This window comes from Ovis aries, chromosome 8, assembly GCF_016772045.2.
Source record: "Ovis aries strain OAR_USU_Benz2616 breed Rambouillet chromosome 8, ARS-UI_Ramb_v3.0, whole genome shotgun sequence".
In the NCBI taxonomy this organism is placed as follows: Eukaryota; Metazoa; Chordata; class Mammalia; order Artiodactyla; family Bovidae; genus Ovis; species Ovis aries.
The window spans coordinates 2,769,488-2,791,735 of NC_056061.1; the positions used below are offsets into that span (position 1 = coordinate 2,769,488).

The window sequence follows — 22,248 nt, forward strand, 5'->3', positions numbered from 1 at the left end:
GGGTTGGGAAGATCCCCTGGAGAAGGAAATGGCAACTCACTCCAGTACTCTTGCCTGGAGAATTCCATAGACAAAGGAGCCTGGCAGCCTACAGTCCATGGGGTTGCAAAGAGTTGGACATGACTGAGCGACTATCACTAGAATGAATCGTATAACATTGTATGAATTGTGACTGACAAAATGGCAATGCCATATGGTTGAACCTAAAATACTTATAAGTACATATTCCTGTTATTAATAATTACATAAATGGCATTTATTATCCTGAAATTTACTTTTCTCATTTAATGAAATGTCTTGCTCTTTTTCTACAGCATTTCTAGTAGACTATCTTACTGCTTTTAATTGCCATGTTTCACAATGAATATAACTCCACACTATGGATTTAACTGATCCCCTACCAATCGGCTGCACAATTGTTTCATGGCTCAAAGCAATGATTCTGTGAACACTGCAAAGTGCAACTATTTTTGTAAGGATAATTGTCTAAAAGAAGAGTATCTTAGTCAAATTTAAAATATTGACAACTTTCTCTTGCAATAAGGTCTTCCCATTTTTTCTACTGGTAACGCCTGATAAAACTAGTTTTTCCCTGATATTATCTGCACTGGATGCTATTAACCTTTTTTTTGCTAAACTCATGAGTAATGAGTGATATCTCCATATTGTTTTTAGATTTCCCTACTTGTAGTGAGATTGATTATCTTTTCCTGTGCTTCATGGGTCATTTGGATATCTTCTATGAACTGTGCCTCTGTATTTTTTGCTCATTTTATTATTAGTATGTTTACCTTTTATTGATGTGTAGGAGCTCTTATTAGTAGGGATATTCATCCTTTATCTATAAGTTGTAAATATTTTTCTCCCACCTCATTGATTATCTGTTTATTTTATTTTTGGTGTCCTTGCCCCTGTGGAAATCCTCTTCTTAATGTCTTCTTGGATTGATGTTTTATTCAGGAAAAATTTTTTTTCAAAGCCCAATTTGTAGAAATGTAGAAAAAAATCTCCTCATATTTTCACACTTCCAATTTTAGGTTTGAATCTTTGATGTTGATTTGTGTGTGGTAATAAACTAATTTTAATTTATTTTTCTAAATGGAGGGCCAGTTTTATACTAACTATTGCGAAGAGTTGACTCATCGGAAAAGACTCTGATGCTGGGAGGGATTGGGGGCAGGAGGAGAAGGGGACGACCGAGTATGAGATGGCTGGATGGCATCACTGACTCGATGGACGTAAGTCTGAGCAAACTCTGGGAGTTGGTGATGGACAGGGAGGCCTGGCGTGCTGCGATTCATGGGGTCACAAAGAGTCGGACATGATTGAGTGACTGAACTGAACTGATTGCTGTTAACTCTATACTCTGACTGATTTGAAATGCTTGTTAAAATAAATTTCCTGATATATAAGGTTTTGTTTGGGGCTTATATATGTTTTATTGATTTACTGTCTAGGTCTGTATCTATCTTAATGCTGTAAATCTTATTATTTTATGTATTTCTAGTTTATAGAGTGGCCTCCCCACCACTGTACTTCAAGATTTTCTCTTGTACATTTTTATTTCCAGAATGTCAAATTCCATAACGAATCCTGTCAGGGTTTTAATTGGGATTAACTCAGGGAAAACTGACAGCATCATTATAATCCCCCCTTATTTGAACAGATACTCTGTGTTTTGTGTTCTTTGTAAAGATGTTTAATAAATGTCATTTCATATACCCCCTGCAGCAAGCCAGCAGGGGGTGTTTATCAGTCTCATTATCCAGTGAAAAAATTGAGGTTTGGAGAAGTGAAGAAGTGTGTCTTGCTACTTGCTTAGTAAATTGCTGAGCCAATTGCTTCTTAACCCCTACTGGATAATGGTCTTTAAGATACTTGAAAGTAACAGGGTATGTTTCATCAAGAAAAGGGCTAAATTTCTCTCATTTCTTGTTGATTGTGTAAGCAGCTAGCCATGAGCCCCCCAGTGGGAAATTGGGGTAAGTGTCCATTAGATATCATTAGAAACTGACATAGGCTCATTTTTCTTCCCTTATTGGTCTTAATGAAACACTGTGGAAAGGCTGAGGACAAGTGGTTCTCAAAGTGTGGTCCTTGGCCCAGCAGCAGCAGCCATGCCTGGGCCCTACCCAGACTCAGTGAATCAGAAACAGCCTCGCATGGCCCGGCCACGTGTGTTTCCACAAGTACTTCTCTGACAGATTCTCGCTGAAGTTTAAGAATCATAGGTTTAAGGGACCGTGTGAAGACATTCTAATGATGGGTGTCTCAGAAGTCTAAGGAATGAATTCTCGGGTCTCAGTGCCGGGATGCTGGCCTCACCTGCATGGTGTTCCCTTCCCCGGGATGTCTTCACAGTCCTCTATGGGAACACAGGGGCCTGGGTCCCCCGATCGACAGCGACACTCAGCTTCCTCGGTCCACTCATTCCTCACACACTGAGCGAATTCGCCGCAGGCCAGGAATTTGCAGGGATCTGCTTGATCCGCTGTAGAAAACAGGGTACATTTTACTGATGCGTGGATGCCTGAGCAGTGGGACCAGCAGAAGTCAAGACAGAAGATGGAATAGGTTTGCCATCGCCCCACTGTGACGTGAGGTGTACAGGAGTGAGAACAGAGTGGAGCAGAGAGAACCAAGCCATTTCTGTATCTTTAAGGAATGAGGTTACAGACACAGGTGATATATTTAGCTCCGCATTTAATTATGCACAAACTGGTGAGCATCAGAATCGGCTAGAGGCCGTGCTGGATGTCAGACTCCTGAGCCCTACCGTCACAATTTCTGATGTAGGAGGTGTAGAGACCAAGAATCTGTATCTCTAAGGCACAGAGAGGGAGGCTTCCCTGGCAGTGCACTGGCTAAGCCTTCTTTCTAATTAAGGCGGTACAGGTTCAATCCCTGGTCAGAGAACTAAGATCCCCACATGCCTCATGGCCAAATCAAGCAACCAAACAACAACAAAAAAACCAAATGACCCACAAAAAACAAAAGCAATAATGTACCAAAGTCAATAAGGACTTTAAAAATGGTCCACATTGAAAAAAAAAATCTTAAGAAAAAACCAAGCAGAACATTTAAAAATTTCTCTAATGTAGATGATGTTAATGTATCTGATCTGGGGAGCACATTTTGACAACCACCTCATTAGAGAATTAAATTTTTTTTCCCCCTGGGCATATATCTAGAAAAGACAAATTCTAAATTCAAAAAAATACACCCACCCCAGTGTTCATAGCAGCCAAGACATGGAAGCAACCTACATGCCCATCAGCAGAGGAATGGATAAAGAAGATGCATATTTATATATACACAACAGCAACATGGAGGGACCCACTTACTAAGTAAAGTAATCAGAGAGAGACAAATATCATAGAGTATCACTTATATGTGGAATCTTAAAAAAAGAAATGATACGAGTGAACTTATTTACAAAACAGAAATAGATTCACAGCCACAACAAACTGTGGTTACCAAAAGGGACGGGAGTGGGGAAGAATGAATTGGGAATTTGAGATTAACAGATACACACTAGTACATATAAAATAGATTAACAACAAGATATTGTATGGCACAGGGAACTATATGCAATACATTGTAATAACCTATTATAGAAAAACTCTGAAAAGAAAAAACACATGTATATTGTATGTATGTATAACTGAACCATTTTGCTATACACACGAAACACTAGAAATCGATTATATTTCAATAAAATTCTTTCTCTTGGCGTTAGAATTTTTTTTTTAAGGCAAACATTTTCTGCAGCGATTAGTTGGTAAACACATATTTAAGATCAGGGTTACCTTTTAAAGTAGTAGTCAGTAGTTTCAAGAGCTTCCTGGTTTGAAAATCTCTTTCAGTCTCTTGCTGATCCCTAGAGGTTCTTTTCTTTGAAAATTCAAATAGACCTCAGGTCTTTCTTTGTTTTGTTTTTAGTCATCAATTGTTCTTTTTCACTCTATTCTTTTTTTAATATAAATTTATTTATTTTAATTGGAGGTTAATTACTTTACAATATTGTATTGGTTTTGCCATACATCAACATGCATCCGCCACAGGTATACACGTGTTCCCCATCCTGAACCCCCTGCCCTCCTCCCTCCCCGTACCATCCCTCTGGGTCGTCTCAGTGCACCAGCCCCAGGCATCCAGTATCATGCTCCACCCACCAGAACACCGACACTCTATTCTTAATTCTGTAGGGTTGTCTCAAAATCTTGATCAAGTGGATTACAAATCAACAGACAATTATAAATCTCAGACTATTTAGCTCTGGGAGAATCGTGGCCCCTTCCAGCCCCTTCCTTGTCTTTTTGGAGTTGAGCACACCTTGGTCTCCAGGGGAGAAGCAAAAGGTCGGTATCATCACATGCTGAGGGCAGAACCACAACAGGCCGCGGGGCCCCAGACCACTGTTTTTCTGCCTAGAAGGGTTTCCCATTGAATCGCATCAGCTACTTATCCTTCAGATTATTTCAATAAGCACCTATCATGTGCTAGGAACTAGTGAAGTGAAAGGGAAACTTGCTCCGTCAGACTGCGACCCCATGGAGTGTAGTCTGCCAGGCTCCTCTGTCTGCGGAATTCTCCAGGCCAGGATACTGGAGTGGGCAGCCCATGGATCTTCCCAACCCAGGGAGGGAACCCAGGCCTCCCGCATTGCAGGTGGATTTTTTTAACATCTGAGCCACCAGGGGACCCAAAAATACTGGAGTGGGTAGCCTATACCTTTTCTGGTGGATCTTCCCAACCCAGGAATTGAAGAGGGGTCTCCTGCCTTGTAGGCGGATTCTTTACCAGCTGAACTATCAGGGAAGCCAGATAGGGACTAGGGGACAGGGAATCCGGTATGAAGCCACTCTTTCAAGAAGCCGAGGGGGGGACAGTAAGACACACACACAGATGCTCCTCTACAAGAAGCTAAGTGTCTCGTCCAGTATAAGAACTCTAACCACGAGGATACATTAGAGACAAGGGGCCAGGGAGATTGCTGAAGCCTGTGTTTAAAGTGGATTGCATTTGGATGTGCAAAGACTAGGAGAGGAATTGCAACCGGACCCAGCATAAGCAGAGGCACGGAGGTGGGAGAGAAGCAGGCATGTGACGAGGGTGCAGGGCAAGCCCAGCAAGCGGGGAGCAGAGACTCGTGGACGGGAAGGAAGGGAATTGAGCCTGGAGAGGTAAGTTCTGGCCAAGCTCTGGTAGGGCTTGAATGCCGTGCTAAGGACTTTGGACTTGACAGGAGATGAGGGGCATGGAGGATCTGAGGGCAGGGGAGGGCTGTAATCAGACTTGTGCTTTAGAAAACATATACATAGATCTCAGAAGTTTCAGAGTTAGGATCGTTTCAGTGATCGTCTGAGCTAGTATTTCCCAAGCGGGAACATTTGCAGAGCTCGATTTCAGCCGGACTTCATGTTTTATAGGGCTTTCCAGGTGGTGCTAGTGGTAAAGAGCCCACCAATGCAGGTAGACCTAAGAGATGTGGGTTGGATCCCTGATTTGGGAAGATGCCCTAGAGGAGGGCATGGCAACCCACTCTAGTATTCTTGCTTGGAGAACCCCATGGACAGAGGAGACTAGAGGGCTACAGCCCATGGGGTTGCACAGAGTCAGACACGACTGAAGCGACTTAGTACACACACATACTAAAAGTAGGCTTGGTGGCTAATTTTTTTAAAAAATGCTAGATAAAATAAACATAATGGGTTTCCTCTCTTTCCCCTGGACTTTGACCCCAGCTATAGTCCCCTCTCTTTGTCCTTGTAAGCCTCTCCGAGTCACTGATAAGCTAATGTCTACTGCGCATCTTAAAGTGAAGGCTGCAGTCAGCTGCTTTGCCAAGTTTACTGACCACACAGAAGCCCAGCCTGTGGGTGTGGGCAGCTTGTGGCATGAGATTCCTCTGACTCTCATGTTCATTTCTGATCCAGTGCCTCCTTGTGCTGGAAAAAGAGCGGGGGAGGTCAGTGAGACCAGTCCAAAGGGTGGGCAAGAGCAGTTCCTTGAAAACATATTTTTGGATCTCCCAGCAAGGTAGACCTGCTAGGTATTTACGTAAAGTTGTATTTTTCTGCAATTTGAGGTTTCCTGTGGACAAAGAGGCCTGAGTAATGCGAAGTTTCCCCGCCTGACAGTTCCTAAAGCCGGTCACGTAAAGGAATCTTTGTCACTGTTTAGAAAATAACTCACATTTACCCTGACAACCCAGGTGATTCACGTCCGGGGTCTGGCGTAATAAATAGCAGCTGTCAGCAGCTTGACACCGGGGCCTGCAGCCCTGAAAGCGGAGGCTGCGAGGGGATAGCGGAGTCTCCACCGCCCTCTCTCTGCTGCGGAGAAACAGCTTTAACTTGGGAAGGAGGCTGAACGCACAGGCCTGCCCCTCTGAAACGGAATAGGAAATGTGGGGTAGCCACATGAGTTTCTATTTTAAAAAATGTTTCTGTTTTACCAATATTCCCTTCGGGCCAGCCAAGCACAGTCTATGCACCAGTAAAACTGAACCAGACACAGTAAGGCAGAAGCTGAGAAACGAATTTATCCACATTTGGGGGCCCTGAACTGGGTAAATCTGAAGAACAAATGCACTTAGTTTATAGAGTACCTGCTTTCCCTCCATTTTGGGGGGGACTAGCCTACAGAGCAGTGGCGTCTAGGTGGCACTAGTGGTAAAGAACCCGCCTGTCAGTCCAAGAGATGCAAGAGACATGGGTTCGATCCCTGGGTCGGAAAGATCCCCTGGAGAAGGCCATGGCAACCCACTCCAGTATCCTTGCCTGGAGAATCCCATGGACAGATGGAACCTGGCGGGCTACAGTCCATAGTGTCGAACATGACTGAAGTGACTTAGCATGCACGCATGCAGAGCAGTAGGTTTGCATTTTAAAGGTCTTGAAAAGCATTCCCAAGCGCTGACTGAGGAAGGTTGTCTCTCAACTCTACATTATATAATCAAAACACATTTAATGAACAGTTCCTGCTGCCTGCAGGGGACACTTGGAAGCACTTTACAGTTAAAGCTAAAAAGATTATGATCCAGGTCATCAAGCAGTTTATAAATTCATAGGTCCCTGATGGTCCAAGACTGTCTTTTTCAAACCCTCTGTTACCGATCCCAAAGGTACTCTACTCATCTGCTCAGGCCTGGACACAGACTCTCCCTTCCTGCCAGCCCCTGAGGGTCTCAGGCCCACGTGTCACTAACTCTGGATCATTGCACTCACACGCCTTCCCCTAGAACATCCTGTCACTTGTCCCAAATCCTTAGGTCTGTGTATTGATCCCTTTCTGCCGTGTACTTCATCATTCTTTACCATTTTATCATCCCCTTGCCTTGTGCTGCCCTAACACTCAAATGTTGGACAGGAGGTGAGGCATCTCCTTTGATAGGGTTCCGTCCTAGGGCAGGATTTCAGCTCAGTGTGGCTGAAACCTAGGCTTCTTGGGGCTGTTCCCGGCCGAGGGCCTGTTGGGCCTTTACTGTGGACTTTTTTTTTTTTTTTTTTTTTGCGATGAAATCTAGTGATCGCTAGGTGGCGCTCAATAACAAAAGAAGTAGAAATAGACTCGGAATGAAATTAAATCGTTAATATGAGTCCGAACTGATTTCTGTCTCCTTAAAAACTGCGGAGAAGAACTGAGACTCTTGATGAAAGTGAAAGAGAAGGGTGAAAAAGCTGGCTTAAAGCTCAACATTCAGAAAACAAAGATCATGGCATCCGGTCCCATCACTTCATGGCAAATAGATGGGGAAACACTGGAAACAGTGACAAACTTTATTTTCCTGGGCTCCAAAATCACTGAAGATGGTGACTGAAGCCATGAAATTAAAAGATGCTGGCTCCTTTGAAGAAAAGCTATGACCAACCTAGACAGCATATTCAAAAGCAGAGATATTACTTTGCCAACAAAGGTCCGTCTACTCAAAGCTATGGTTTTTCCAGTGGTCATGTATGGATGTGAGAGTTGGACTACAAAGAAAGCTGAGCAGTGAAGAATTGATGCTTTTGAACTGTGGCGTTGGAGAAGACTCTCGAGAGTCCCTTGGACTGCAAGGAGATCTAACCAGTCCATCCTAATGGAGATCAGTCCTGGGTGTTCATTGGAAGGACTGATGCTGAAGCTGAAACTCCAATCCTTTGGCCACATGATGCGAACTGACTCCTTGGAAAAGACCCTGATGCTGGGAAAGATTGAAGGAGGGAGGAGATCTGGACGACAGAGGATGAGATGGCTGGATGGCATCACTGACTCAATGGACATGAGTTTGAGTAAGCTCCGGGAGTTGGTGATGGACAGGGAGGCCTGGCGTGCTGCAGTCCATGGGGTCGCAGAGTCGGACACGACTGAGAGACTGAACTGAGCTGAAAAACTGCGGTGCTGAGCGCTCTGGGAGGTGCAGGGAGGCGAGGTCTGTTGGGAGTCGGGCGGTGGGAGGAGCAGCTCCAGAGGACCAGTCATAGAGCCATTAGGACTCTGATCACCACGGCAGCTCTGGCCTGGCAGGCTAGAGGGTATATTGCAAACTCCTGGCTCATCCTTTCCCATTTCAGAAAGGTAGAGCCGGGGCTCTGGAGTTCCCAGGAGGCTGAGACCAAGTCTGAAAGGAGTGGAAAGCAGGGTCCCCATCTTTCCCCAGCCATGGAGGCTTTGCAGTCCCGGTTTTGTTGGTGGGGAGGAGGGGGTGTCATTCCTTTGCCTGGGGCATCAGAGAATGACAGACTCACACATCCCAATCCATATAATCTGAGGGGCACTGGACACACAGTTTTGACCGCCATACTTTTAGGAACTTAAGAACATGTTTTAAATTCTTTGAAATCAGAAAAAAAAATTTAATACAATGCAGCCTGGATTATATTTGTCGCTATACCACTGCAGATAGTATATATAATTTTAAAGATTAATTAATATTAATGTTTGAAATTAGTATGCATGAAGCAAAGGGTCTAGAGCCCAGGGAATCCTTAGGCAGCCTGACCTTCTGACTGCTCGTTCTTAAGGCATGAGTATCGATTCAGTGCTTGGTGCTGAGTGCTTAGTCATTTGAATAACTATGGCGCCCTTCTGGGGTTTCATCTGAGATATAATGCAGATGCCTCACCTTCCACACATGTCCATCTGGCTTATTTTCCTAAATTCTGAGGACTTTTATGGGCTTGGCTTCACTTGCTGTGGAGTTAACCTGCTCATCCTTGCTGTCAACGCCCAAGCACCCTGGGCGAGAAGAACTGGCTGCTAGCAATTGTTTGTGGCCTTGGAATGTGGGTTAGCATCTTTGAGACCCATTTCTTCCCTCTATAAAAAGAGGTATTTAAAGAAAGTGATCACTAATATTCCTCCAGATCAAATATAATAAATCTCCCATTTGAGGTGTCCTACTGGAGCAAAGCTAGCAGGAGATGTAGCCAGGCTCCAGAATTATTGTGCAGGTCAGTGACTAAAAGAACTTAAAAAAAAACCAACTACATTTAAGTTCATAGTTATCATTTTACTATTATTTTATTATTGGCAAGAAATGTTTTGTGTATGACTTATTGCTGAAGGGTAGGATTAGGAATAATTATTTGATGATACGTAGGACCATGCTCATGGCTGTTGGAGCATGCACTCCAAGTTTGTGGAATCGAGTCAGTTATCCATGGGATTTTTTTTCTGGCTTGAAGGGGCATGTGATAAGAAGCTTGGGTTTCAGTTCAATTTTCTACCATCCTCAAGAACAACCACCGCAGCCTGTTTATAGTAGGCTTTCAGGAACACTTCCAAGGCAAACACACGTAGCTTATCCTGGACAAAAGGCTGAAGAATGATCTCCGCTCTCAGTCATTTTTTATATTTACCAAACCGAGGGATTCTGGGTGCACTGATCTTAGGGCGGCCTGAGTGTCCCAGGACAGATGGGGACCCTGACAGCAGCATGGGAGGTGGCCCTGCAGCTGGGCAGAAGCCCAGGCTCGCCTGGAGGGTTTGCGTTAAGGGTTGGATGAAGGACCCTGGCAGCTTCTTAAGGAAGCTCCATGGGGTGGTTGGGGGTGGGCTAAGGGCAACAGGTCGAAACTCCGGAGCAGGCAAAAGCTGTCTGGCAGGCCAGCTGGCACTGTGGTTCCCTAGTGGAAGCAGGCGTTAGCAGAAAATCCCCTACGATGGCGGCACAGGGAACACAGGGCAGCAGGAGACACAGCCAGAGATGGAGACGGGGGAGGCTGGGGGAGCCTCCTGGAGGAGAGCCTCCTGGAGGAGAGCCTCCTGGAGGAGAGCCCTGAGGCTGCCCCAGCTGGGAGTGCACTCCTAGCAGGGACAGCAGAACATGGGAAGGGAAGCTTAGGACTTCTGTTTCTGAGAATAATTTTTTTTAATCCTAGAATATGGTAAAATATTGTAGGAAATTTCGCTTGGTGAAATGTAGAACCTAATAGTTCATTTAGGTTTCATTAGCCTGAAGTGTGTTGTCACCTTTTCTAACTGGATTAAACACTTGGTTGCTTAAACCAAGTAATTAAACCCACTTGCTGTTGTTTAGCTGCTAAGGCATAAGCCGACTCTTTGCAACCCCATGGACTGTAGCCCTCCAGGCTCCTCCGTCCATGGGATTTCCCAGGCAAGAGTGCTGGAGTGGGTTGCCATTTCCTTCTCCAGTATACCAGTAGGAGGAGGGGTAATAAGATTCCTTTTCACAAAGAGGCAGCAGGTAGAGTTGAGGGAAGCACATAAAACTGCCTTTGAATTCAGTTCCAGCCCTTGGTGACTGTTTAACAGTAAAACATAAGTTACTTACACTTTTAGGAAACACAGTTTCTTCAACTATGGAACGGGGGGAAATAACTTTGTGTAGTTATTTATTAAGATAAAACATTTGTGTTAATTAACAGCAATTACCATTTTTATTGCAATTGTGATGAGTGACAACTACCACCACCTTCGCAGAGCTGGTGACTAAGTGCGAGTCTTATAAATTATGCACTTTCCAGAGAAAATGAGCATTGACCCACATTCTGGCTGGAAGCGTCTTGGATGCCAGACTGTAATTAATTTCAATGTTTACCACTTACGAGCCTTGAGGTCTGCCTGTTTCTGAGGAAGATTTTTAGGAATTCAAGAAGAGAAGAAGTTGGAATAAGTTATATGGAGTTTTGCATTTTTGAAATCTTCAACCTGCACAGCTAACTGGCATAAAAGCCCTACATGCTTCTGAAGAATTTTCACAGCAGCTTAAATGAAAGACGACCCTAGTGGCCGGGGATGCCAGCAGAATACTGAGCAAGCTGTGATTTATTCAGCTTCTCAGTTGATGAATCAGATGGTTCTAACATTGGTTTAGACTTTTTATATCACAGATTCATTTATTCAGGGAGTTTCAAAAGGTGAAAGGCAAACCGCACGCTGTACCAACAGCGCGTGGCTTCTCCTACCTGTCTGCGCCTCTGAGATGCTCTCTGCCCTAACCGCTGCTGACCCTTCTTTAGAGGACGCAGCCCCACATCCTGGTGCTGATCTGAATGTGGAATGAGACTCACCTGGAAATCTCCGGAGGATTTTCAAATTCTCTCTTTCTTCTCTTTAGTCCCCAAGTAGTAAAGGAAGAATATTCCCCCCTCCCAGCACTGCTACTCCAATCCGCTTTCCACCCTGACATTAGGCCAAAAGAAAAGAAAAAGACCTGATTGGGTTTTGTTTCAAATTTTGCAAATGCACCTAAATAATTGGTCTGTCTGGGCACTGCCTATAAATATATTACAATTGGGGCAAAGAAAAGAAATGCTACATCCTCTGACTGTTAAGCCGTCTGGGACTGTTAAGCTCAACTCATCTTTACCCAGGCTTCTTTCCTTGACCTCTCTTTCCTTACTGTGAAACCGAGAAGGACCCTGTGGGGCTCCTGGCCACAGAAACTTTTCTGTGTCCCCCATTTCTTGTATGGAACAGACTCCAGCCTCCATGACCTTCCCTGAGTTCCCAAGGGCAGATTCGAACAGTTGCTAATCACGGAAGGGAAGGGATACAGTCTTGGGAGGAGCAGCTGAGAATCAATAGCGTAGCCTTCAGGCAGGGTCCTGGTTCCGCTCAAGGGATATACAGAACACTATCTTTTGAGGTCTTTATAGAACTCAATGGACGTGAGTTTGAGCAAGCTTTGGGAGTTGGTGATGGACAGGGAAGCCTGGCGTGCTGCAGTCCATGGGGTCGCAAAGTTGGTCATGTCTGGGTGACTGAACAACAAGAATAGAACTAAAACCCCAAATAAATAGAAGATATTAGCTTCTTCATTTCAGGGAAGGCCACCTGAGACCAGCTCTTCAAGAGACCTCCTGAGACCAGATGAAAGGAGTGCCTGCCCTGCACAGAGCCTAGTCTTATCAGCAACCTCACACTTGAACCACTGCTATAAAACTCCTTACCAAATCCCACCAGGTTGGTACACACAGTCTTGAGGGGCATGAATCCACTGTGTCCCCCTTTGCCTGGCAAAGCAATAAAGCAATCCTTTTCTGCTTCACATGAAACTCTTGTCTCTCAGATTTGATTTGGCACCAGTGCACAGAGGCCAAAGTTTTGGCATCAAGAGTAAGACTTTAGAAAACTTGTAATGTCTTCCTCTATCTGTTTGAGATGGAAATCTCTTTAAAGCTTCCTGCCAGAATTTGGACTCCTTACTTTCTGCAGGACCTGGGAGCCATCCCTTTGACCTGTAATCATCAAGGAAGATAGCACCCCTTACCTTCCAGTATCTGTGGAAGGGTTAGAGCCTTGCTCCAGTTTGTAAGATGGGAGGTGGACAGGGCATGTTGACTTCCTCATTTTCCATATCGTTGCAATCTCACAGAAATGTGGCCTCTGCTCCTGCTCCTCCACTAGATTGCTTTTGCAGAGGATTCTAACGACCTATGAACTGTCAGCTTAAAGTAACTTCATCTACTCTTCACTCACCCAAATGCACCCTTTCAGTATTGTCCCCACCCAGGCCTCCAGACGCCTACTTCATAGGTTAGAGGTCAATTCACCTAATATCCATTTCCATAAAATTGGCTTCCCCAAAAATGTCTTTTGAAATATTTTTTTGTATCTTTAAGGCATTTTATTAATTTTGCCCTTCATCTTTTAAAAATGAGTTACTTTGTGTGTCCTTTGTAACTTTATAGATTTTTAACAAGTATTTTCTAAATTTTCAGCGTTTTATGAATGATAAACTCTATGTGTTTTTACTTTATAATCTTGGGAATGCTTTAAGCATTTAATTTGAAGATTTTTACAATTTTTTTAAAGTTTAAAAATCCATAAATCATGAGGGGAGCGGGGGGAGAAAGAACAGAAAAATGGGCCCCAGAGAAGATGAAATAGACTGAACAGGGGCTGTTAACAACCTGACTTTAACTGAGCTGCTGTAAGCAGATAGATTGGGGTTCCCGGGAGATAGAACCAGGCATGGCTTTATTGACATAAGAGAAGCCACTTTGGCCTAAGCTATTTTGTGATCTAAGCCTGGCTACAGTGTTTGCCCTTGAACAGTTTTCAGTAATTAATCTTAAGGGAACAAAAGAATGCAGAAACAAACAGCAGGAGAAATAACAAAGATAACGTATCAGTTTTAAAGTTACAAACCTATAGCAAAGATAACATATCAGTTGTAAGGACTCCCAGTTCTGTTTCAGTGGGAAAGATTAGCCTGAAGGTTCAGCCTCCAGGTCACCTGGAACCTGAGGGAAGATGATGTTGACCTTTTCTGACCCTGCTGACTTCCATCAACTAAAGTTCTGACTCTGTTAACCTTTGTCCTAATTTTGTCCTTAATTCTCCTCTTCTCAAGCCCCACATGAATATGCATGTACCTTTGGCTTAAAACTTTCCCCGTTTTGCGGTTGGGGAGACACTGCTTTGGGAAGGATCCTTGGGGTTCTCCCTCCTGCTGCAGGTAATGCGTCCTTACTTCTCCTGTTCTTTGGCGGCTGCTGCTGCTGCTCAGTCGCTGCAGTCGTGTCCAACTCTGTGCGACCCCGTAGACGGCAGCCCATCAGGCTCCCCATCCCTGGGATTCTCCAGGCCAACAATACTGGAGTGGGTTGCCATTTCCTTTTCCAATTCATGAAAGTGAAAAGTGAAAATCAAGTCGCTCAGTTGTGCCCAACTCTTTGCGACCCCATGGACTGCAGCCCACCAGGCTCCTCTGTCCTTGAGATTTTCTAGGCAAGAGTACTGGAGTGGGGTGCCATTGCTTTGTCCGCTTGGTTGTGTTATTTAGCTAGACACCCACCAAGAGGGAAACCTTGTGTCTGGGATAACACTGCCTCATTCTTGCCTTCCCTTCCTTCTATGCTGAGCATCTTTGCTTTGTATCCAAAGCTCCTTTCACAGTGGGAGAAGTACTCTACCACTCCTAGGAATCTCTTTATTTTCCTCTTGCCCTTTCTAGACTAGCCCCACCCTGAAACTGAGCTGGACACTGTGGGGTTCCTGGACATGGAAGCCTCTCTGTTCCCTGTCTCTTTTCTATTGAAACAGAGTCTAGTCTCCATGACTTTGCCTGAGCTCCAAAGGGCAGATTCAGTCAGTTCAGTTCAGTAGATCCGTCATGTCTGACTCTGCAAGCCCATGGACTGCAGCATGCCAGGCTTCCCTGTCCATCAGCAACTTCCGGACCTTAGTCAAACTCATGTCCATTGAGTCGGTGATGCCATCCAACCATCTCACCCTCTGTCGTCCCCTTCTCCTGCCTTCAATCTTTCCCAGCATTAGGGTCTTTTCTAAGGAGTCAGTTCTTCCAATCAGGTGGCCAAAAGATTGGAGTTTCAGCTTCAACATCAGTTCTTCCAATGAATATTCAGGAATGATTTCCTTTAGGATGGACTGGTTGGATTTCCTTGCAGTCCAAGGGACTCTCAAGCATCTTCTCCAACACCACAGTTCATAAGCATCAATTCTTTGACACTCAGCTTTCTTTATGGTCCAACTCTGACATCCATACATGACTACTGGAAAAATCATAGCTTTGACTAGACGGACCTTTGTTGGCAAAGTAATGTCTCTGCTTTTTAATATGCTGTCTAGGCTGATCATAACTTTCCTTCCAAGGAGTAAGCATGTTTTAATTTCATGGCTGCAATCACCATCTGCAGTGATTTTGGAGCCCAAAAAATAAAGTCAGCCACTGTTTCCACGTTTCCCCACCTATTTGCCATGCAGTGATGGGACTGGATGCCATGATATTAGTTTTTTGAATGTTGAATTTTTGATTAGCAGTGTCCTGATCTGTGATCTCCCTTACTATGTGCTGGGGAATGGGCACTGCTGAGAATCAGCCAAGCCTTAGACACCGGAAGAGACCATACCAGCTACAGAGCCAGAGGCTGTATAAATTAGAATCTGAATCTTTGTTGTCTAGGAAGCTGAAGTAATTATCTTCACTAGGGGTCCAGGGAGCTGAGAGGCAGCACAATCAGGTGGTTGCACTGGTTTACTCTACGAGGAAGACATTTTAATCAGCTTGCCTGTCAGTCGCCATGACAGCTTACACTCAAATACACCACCACAAGCAGAAAGTCTGGATTAGCTAGTCACGCTGAAAAACTGGGAGCAAAATACCTGTCATCTTCTAGATTAAAAAAAAAAGGAAGAAAACTATTGAAAACCATGTGCATATTTTCCCCTAATAAGGGAAAGCCCATTTCTTCTATAATCAAAATACTAATTTTGTGAGTATTTCTCCAAACTAAAATTGTACAGGAGAACTAACGCTATAAACACTTTACTGTATGATGAGTATACGGGTGTTCTTTTTGTTTTAAGAACAACATTTTACATTTCAAGTTCAAGAAGTTTTATAAAATGAATAAATTCATAGAAGTATGGAATTAATGAACTCTGTGGAAGCATTTTTCATACTGTTCATAGGGTTCTCAAGGCAAGAATACTGAAGTGGTTTGCCATTCCCTTCTCCAGTGGACCACATTCTGTCAGACCTCTCCATCATGACCTGTCTGTCTTGTGGTGTTGGAGAAGACTCTTGAGAGTCCCTTGGACTGCAAGGAGATCCAACCAGTCCATCCTAAAGGAGATCAGTCCTGAATATTCATTGGAAGGACTGATGCTAAAGCTGAAACTACAATTCTTTGGCCACGTGATTGGAAAGACTGACTCATTTGAAAAGACCCTGATGCTGGAAAAGATTGAAGGAGGGAGGAGATCTGGACGACAGAGGATGAGATGGTTGGATGGCATCATCGACTCAAAAGACACGAGTTTGAACAGACTCTGGGAGATGGTGAAGGACAGGGAGGCCTGGCCTGCTGCAGTTCATGGGGTCACAAAGAGTCAGACAAGACTGAGTGAATGAACCATAAAATAAAGCATATCGGAAAGTGCTCATTAGAAAGTCTTTGAAGGAAACAGGAATGGCTTTGACCCCAGCATTGTGGTAAGGTGACCATCCTTGGCCACTGGGCATGCTCCTTTGGGCAGGCACTTTCACATATTAACAGTTCATAACTATGGTAAGTGGACGGTGATTGTTTTGGATTACACGTGTGTAGAAGATGGTCACGGTTTAATCAGTCTCAGCCAGTTGCTGGTCACTTGGGTGACTCTTCACTTTGCTTTCTGTGAAATGACTAAACCAGCGAGGTGGGAGGAAGCCCCACCTTCTCCCACCTTGTCCAGCTCCCTGTCGAGTGGAAGGAGCATTTCTGGGGGTAGATGGCACAGTGGCTTCTCAGTATAAATAGGATCCCTTCTGAATACCGGATTTATCCACTTTGATTTATGTAGTTCATAAAGTTCTTTGTTATTTATTTTAAACTTTTATAAAATAATTTTTGGCTTTCTAAATCTGCTGTCTTCCAGCTCACTGGTTTAGGGAGTACTTATGTCCTGGCTGGCTCACAATAGTCATTCTTGGCAGACCTTGTCCATCTATCCATCTGTCCATTCATTCGATTATTCTATGAGTCTCCAATGTATCAAAAATTCAGAGCTTCTGAATTTTCCAACTATCTAGCCAGACAAAGAGTAAGGTAATGTCCCAGGCTGCCCAATGCTCTCTAGCTTCCCCTACTGTTCTATCATTAAAGTAATCAGTGTAAATTTGGCTTCAGGAAGGACCAGGTGGCACTAGCAGTAAAGAACCTGCCTGCCAGTAAGAAGACATAAGAGATGCGGGTTCGGTGCCTGGGTCAGGAAGATCCCCTGGAGAAGGGCATGGCAACCTACTCCAGTATTCTCGCCTGGAGAATTCCATGCAACCATAGGGCTGCAAAAGAATCGGACATGACTAAAGTGACTTAGCAAGTGTGCAGGGACTGAAGTCCATGTTAGCACTGTCTCGTTTCTCTTGCTCTTGGCTTCTTAGAGGAAAGGCTGCACAGCGGAACTGGTCATGAGAAATTGGTGAAATAATTTCAGTTGACCCTCCACGCAAATACCTTGTCATGGTGCTTGTCATTGTTCCCACTGGTACCCTGTTCATATCACAAAGTATGAGCCCATTTACTAATGACGGGGCTATCACATTAACCACTAACATTTGTTAGTCAAATACAGTGTGTCAAATGTGACACTAAGTATTGTAAATATAATTTTGATTGGTCCTCACAACTGTCACTATCTCCATTGTTCCTGTTGTGGAGACGGAGTGTTGCTGTTAGTGAAACCAAGCAGGACACTGTGGAGCTCCTGGGTATGGAAGCATTTCTGTGTCCCTTGTTTCTCGTTTGTAAGGAACAGACTCCAGCCAGCATGACCTTCCCTGAGTTTCAAAGGGCAGGTTTAAATAGTCCTAATCAGGGGAGGCAGAGGGTGCTGAGACAAGGGAGGAGCAGTCAGGAAGCAACAGTGCAGCTTTGGGGCAAGGTCCTGGTTCCGCCTCAAGGGATACACAGAACAGTGTTTTTGAGCTCTTTTAGAAACTAAAACCCCAAACAAATGGAAGATGTCAGCATTCTTCCTTCCAGAGAAGATCAGAGTATGATAACCTCCATAAGCTCATCGAGAGAGCACCTGAGGACAGATGAAAGACGCCCAGAAGCTTATCAGGGGACCTCTTGAAGCCGGAATAAAGGAATGCTGGCCTGGTAGAACCCAGTCCTTATCAGCAACCCTGCCGTTGGATGATTGCTATAAAACTCCTCACCAGATCCCTCCCCCAACTCTGGGTTGGGACCCAGTTTTGAGAGGCCTGTGACTGCTGGCCCCCTTTACAGTAACATTATTCTTTTCTGCTTCACATTCCGCATACATGCACAAAGACTGCGCTTCCAGCGTCTTCAGCATGCAGATTCGGGACCATGGTCTTACAAAGGCATGGCTTTCTGCAGTGCTTCCTTCCAGTATCACCAGGGTCTCCTGTGCATCACTGGCAAATGCATTACCAGCCTCCTGCCCTGTTTCTAGGAGGCGCCCGGTTCCCCTGCCTCAACTGGGCTCCTCGCTTGATCTCCTGTTGTTGGAAGGGTCTCTCTGCTGTCTGTCAGCTCCGCAGGGAAGAAAGGGAGAGGACTGGGCCCTTGCCTCTCTTATGCTAACTTCTCCCTATATATGTTTCTGTTTTCAATTGACTGGAAAAAATTGGTCTTCTGATTTCAACTGGCAGGGACCCCCTGGAAGTTTTCAAGGGAAGAGGAGGTATCTTACTAGCGTTTAGGAGGTCTTTGATTTCCTAGGGAGTCCAGAGGGTTTGCTTAGCTGCTTGTGTTCAAAGGTAAGTGCTTCGGGGCTCAGCACCTTCAGGGCTTTCTGTCTTTTAAATAATCCTATTTATTAAGGTAGGAGCCAATTTTCTTAAAGTTGCTCAAAGTTCTGCTCGGTCAAAGATAAGTATCTCCCAACAGAGGCTTTTTGTTTGCATTTTGCCCAAGGCCTATCTCTCTGCTTTCAGTCTGGGGAAATCCAGGGAGGATGTTAGAGATCCACTTCACTAATTCATGGCCAATTAGGGAGCTTTGTTTTGAACCTGACTCGAAGGTCGCTTTGCCAGTAGATTTGGAGCCTTGCCCGCTTGCACTCCGGGGAATTAAAAAAATTTCCTTCAGTTGGTTAGAAAACAGAATTTTGAAGCTAATGGTGGAAACAGTTCCCACTTTGGGCATAGCTTCTTACACTGATACAATACACTATGCTTTATTATCGAACAAATGTTTGCTTTCTATTATGTAGCTTCAGGCTAAGTCCCTGTATCTTTAATTTTTTTTTTTTTTTTCTTCACATCTAACTCTACTTTGTTGTAACCTGCACACCTGGAAGCTGATCTAGGGTATACATATAGAAAGGGACAGGATTCTCCTATTGGGTGATGGTGAAGTGGGTTTTTTCGAAGTTGGAGTTTTGGTCTAATTAGTTTTCTTTGCTTGGGACATTGTCTCAGTTTCATCCTGAATTATGCTATGAAGAGGTGATGACCGTAGTTAAACAGGACTGGAAGGTTTCTTAGGTGGTTGCTGTTGACTGATAAAGTGCTTTTGACTTCTGGAAGGATGTAAATTAGCTTAGGTGTGGCTTACATTAAAAAAAGAAAAATCTCTTAGGCATAGCAAAAGTTTTGTTCTGTGAGGAAACTAAAGTGCCCAGATTGTGAAGCAAGAGGTATGCTTGCTCTTTGTTTTTTAATGAAGGAAAACCTTAACGTGCATGTCTTAGGGCCCTACCTTTCTACTATATTGATTCATAGCTTCCGAAAGATTATTTTGCTAAATGCCATTATAAGTTGATTTTTTGTGGCCTCAAACTTGAGCTCCATGCTTAAACAAACAAGCAAAACCAAAAACACTCCCACGATTTTCTGGGTTGGATTCTTTTACCTGCTTCAACGTCGAGAGAGTAGCTATCTATTTCCAGATCAAGTCGTTGGGCTGCTGTGGAACGAAAATCCTCCAAGACACCTCGCACCGCCTTGGTGAGGTTATATGGCACTGATTTAGCAAACCTCACTTTGCTATTCACAATCACGCTCCCATTTCTGAAGTTAAGTATCTCAAGTTGCTTAAAACCCGTAAGATTGGATCGCAGATATGGGACCAGCTGCGAAAACAAAAGACAGTTTACTCTTAATGGTGTTGCAAGTGCTCAGCTGCTGCTAATTCCATTTATACTCACATTTCATTATCTGAGGCATAAATTTCAGTTCCTTTTTTATGTTTGTGTTTGGATTTAATGTGAGACCAGAACACCGCTACTTAGTGGTCTGTTTGCAGTGATTATGTCCCATATTTCCACTTTTCTGTGTATTAAGATGGATGGGCAGTGATTTTCTTCATGATGAATTGTGAGAACAGAGGATTGAAAAAGAAATCCTGGTCAACACGGTCAGCCAAGCAGGGATGCCAGGTTCAGTTATTAAAAAAAAAAATCCAAGTAAATAAAAACATGTTCCAAATGGAACAGTAGCAGATTGACCTATGCGCGGTAAATGGAGCATCTGTTTGGAAGCGACCACTATGAAATGACCTACTGAGATAAACACCAGCATAAACCTGGGCTCATTGGTCTGTTCAGGGTGTTTCATGCCACCACCAACTCCCTGCAGTGGGAACTGAAGAACTCGGTCCTCAGGAGACTAGGTGTCAGTCCTCAGATTGCTGCTCACCAGACGTGTGACTTCCTCAGTCCACATACCCTACTAAGTTGTACCCCAGTGCTCTTATTTGAATTGTGAGGGAGAAGAAAAATGGCTCCCTAAGGACCTTTTTCAGGCTAGAATTTAAGTATCTTAAAATGATGCTTCAGGGAGCTGTGCTTCACATTCCCACACCTGCCTCCTGAGACCCACAACCAGCCTTTTTTTTTTTTTTGCCACACCCCATGACACATGGGAACTTAGTTTGCTGACTAGGGATCTGAACACTGGAAGCACAGAGCCTTAACCACTGAACGGCCAGGGAATTCCCCACAGCCATCCTGGAGATCACTTTTCAGGAATGTCTGAAACTCAGTGATGTCTGCTTTGTTCCTGGCTCTGAAAATGGGACCTCTCCTTCATGAACTGATACCCACAGACCCAGAGAGGACACAGATACAAACTCTAATCTCCCAGGCTTGGCCCAGACCTGCTTTTCCTTTGTCCCCATCTCCACCCCACCAGACTCTGACTCAAACCTACATGTTGGTACCACCTCCAGTTAACCGCCCCCTCAAGGTTATTATGAAAATATAATGAAATTTTATGCAGAGTGTGGAATTACTCCTATTTTCTCCCATGTACTTTGACTAGACTCATTCTTTGTGTCTTAACATTGCTTTGGCCTCTAATGGGAATTCCCTGTCCTCACTTAATGTGCAGACAACTAGCTGCTCCCTTTCCCCAAATCCATTCTTCTCTTCTTCATGGCTAAGAGGCTGCCTTGCTAGAGCCCACATTTCCCACCCTCCTTTGCAGCAAGGTGTGGCCACATGACCAATTCCCACCAATTGGATATGAATTAAAGAGGTGTGGGCAACTTTGGCATCACTTGCTTAGGATATTGCTTGCCCCGGGGTTCCTCACTTTCCCCTTCTCACAAGTAGAAACAGAGATGTATCAGTTACGAATGATTCTACATGCAGCACAGCAAAGGAGACACCAACATGAAGAACAGACTTTCAGACTCAGTGGGAGAAGGACAATGTAGGGTGATTTGAGAGAATCGCATCGAAACATGTACATTGCCATATGTGAAGCAGATGACCAGTGCCAGGTCAGTGCATGAAGCCGGGCACCCAAAGCTGGTGCTCTGGAAAAGCCTGGAGGGGTGGGGTGGGGAGGGGTGTGGGAGGAGGGCCCAGGATGGGGGGACACATGCGTACCTATGGCTGATTCATGTTGATATATGGGAAAAACCATCACAATATAGTAAAATAAATATCCTCCCATTAAAATAAATAAATAAGAGAGATGTACCAGTGACCCAGCTTTGGATGTGAGAGTAAGGAAACACCCTTGGGGTTGGCAGAGTTATAAATGGAGGGAATGTGAGTCCGTGGATGACTCTGTAGAGCAGAGTTGTCCCACCCACCAAGTGAAAGAAAATAAACTCATATTCTATTTAAGTTGCTATATTCTTGGTCTCTTCATTATGACAGCCTAGAGGCATCCTAGTTAATACACCTGGACTTGGTACCCTGGGCCTCTGTTCCTTGAGATTGTCCCAACATCAGTTTACCTCACTTGGGAAGTGGGTACCGCACAAAGTCTTATTTAAAGTTCACTTGAAGAATCGGTTTTAATGTGGTTTTAATTTGCATAGTGATTTAACTTACATGGAGCTTACAAATATTTTTTTCTTA

General features: G+C 44.3%; 1 protein-coding gene across 1 annotated transcript in view; it reads right to left on the minus strand.

Moving 5' to 3' along the window:
* IMPG1 (interphotoreceptor matrix proteoglycan 1) overlaps positions 1 to 22,248 on the minus strand; it is a 131,892-nt gene that overhangs the window by 24,266 nt on the left and 85,378 nt on the right. Inside the window, 2 exon segments of the mRNA XM_027972730.3 lie at positions 2,326 to 2,491; positions 19,788 to 20,007. Of these exon segments, the coding sequence (XP_027828531.2) occupies positions 2,326 to 2,491; positions 19,788 to 20,007 (386 nt within the window).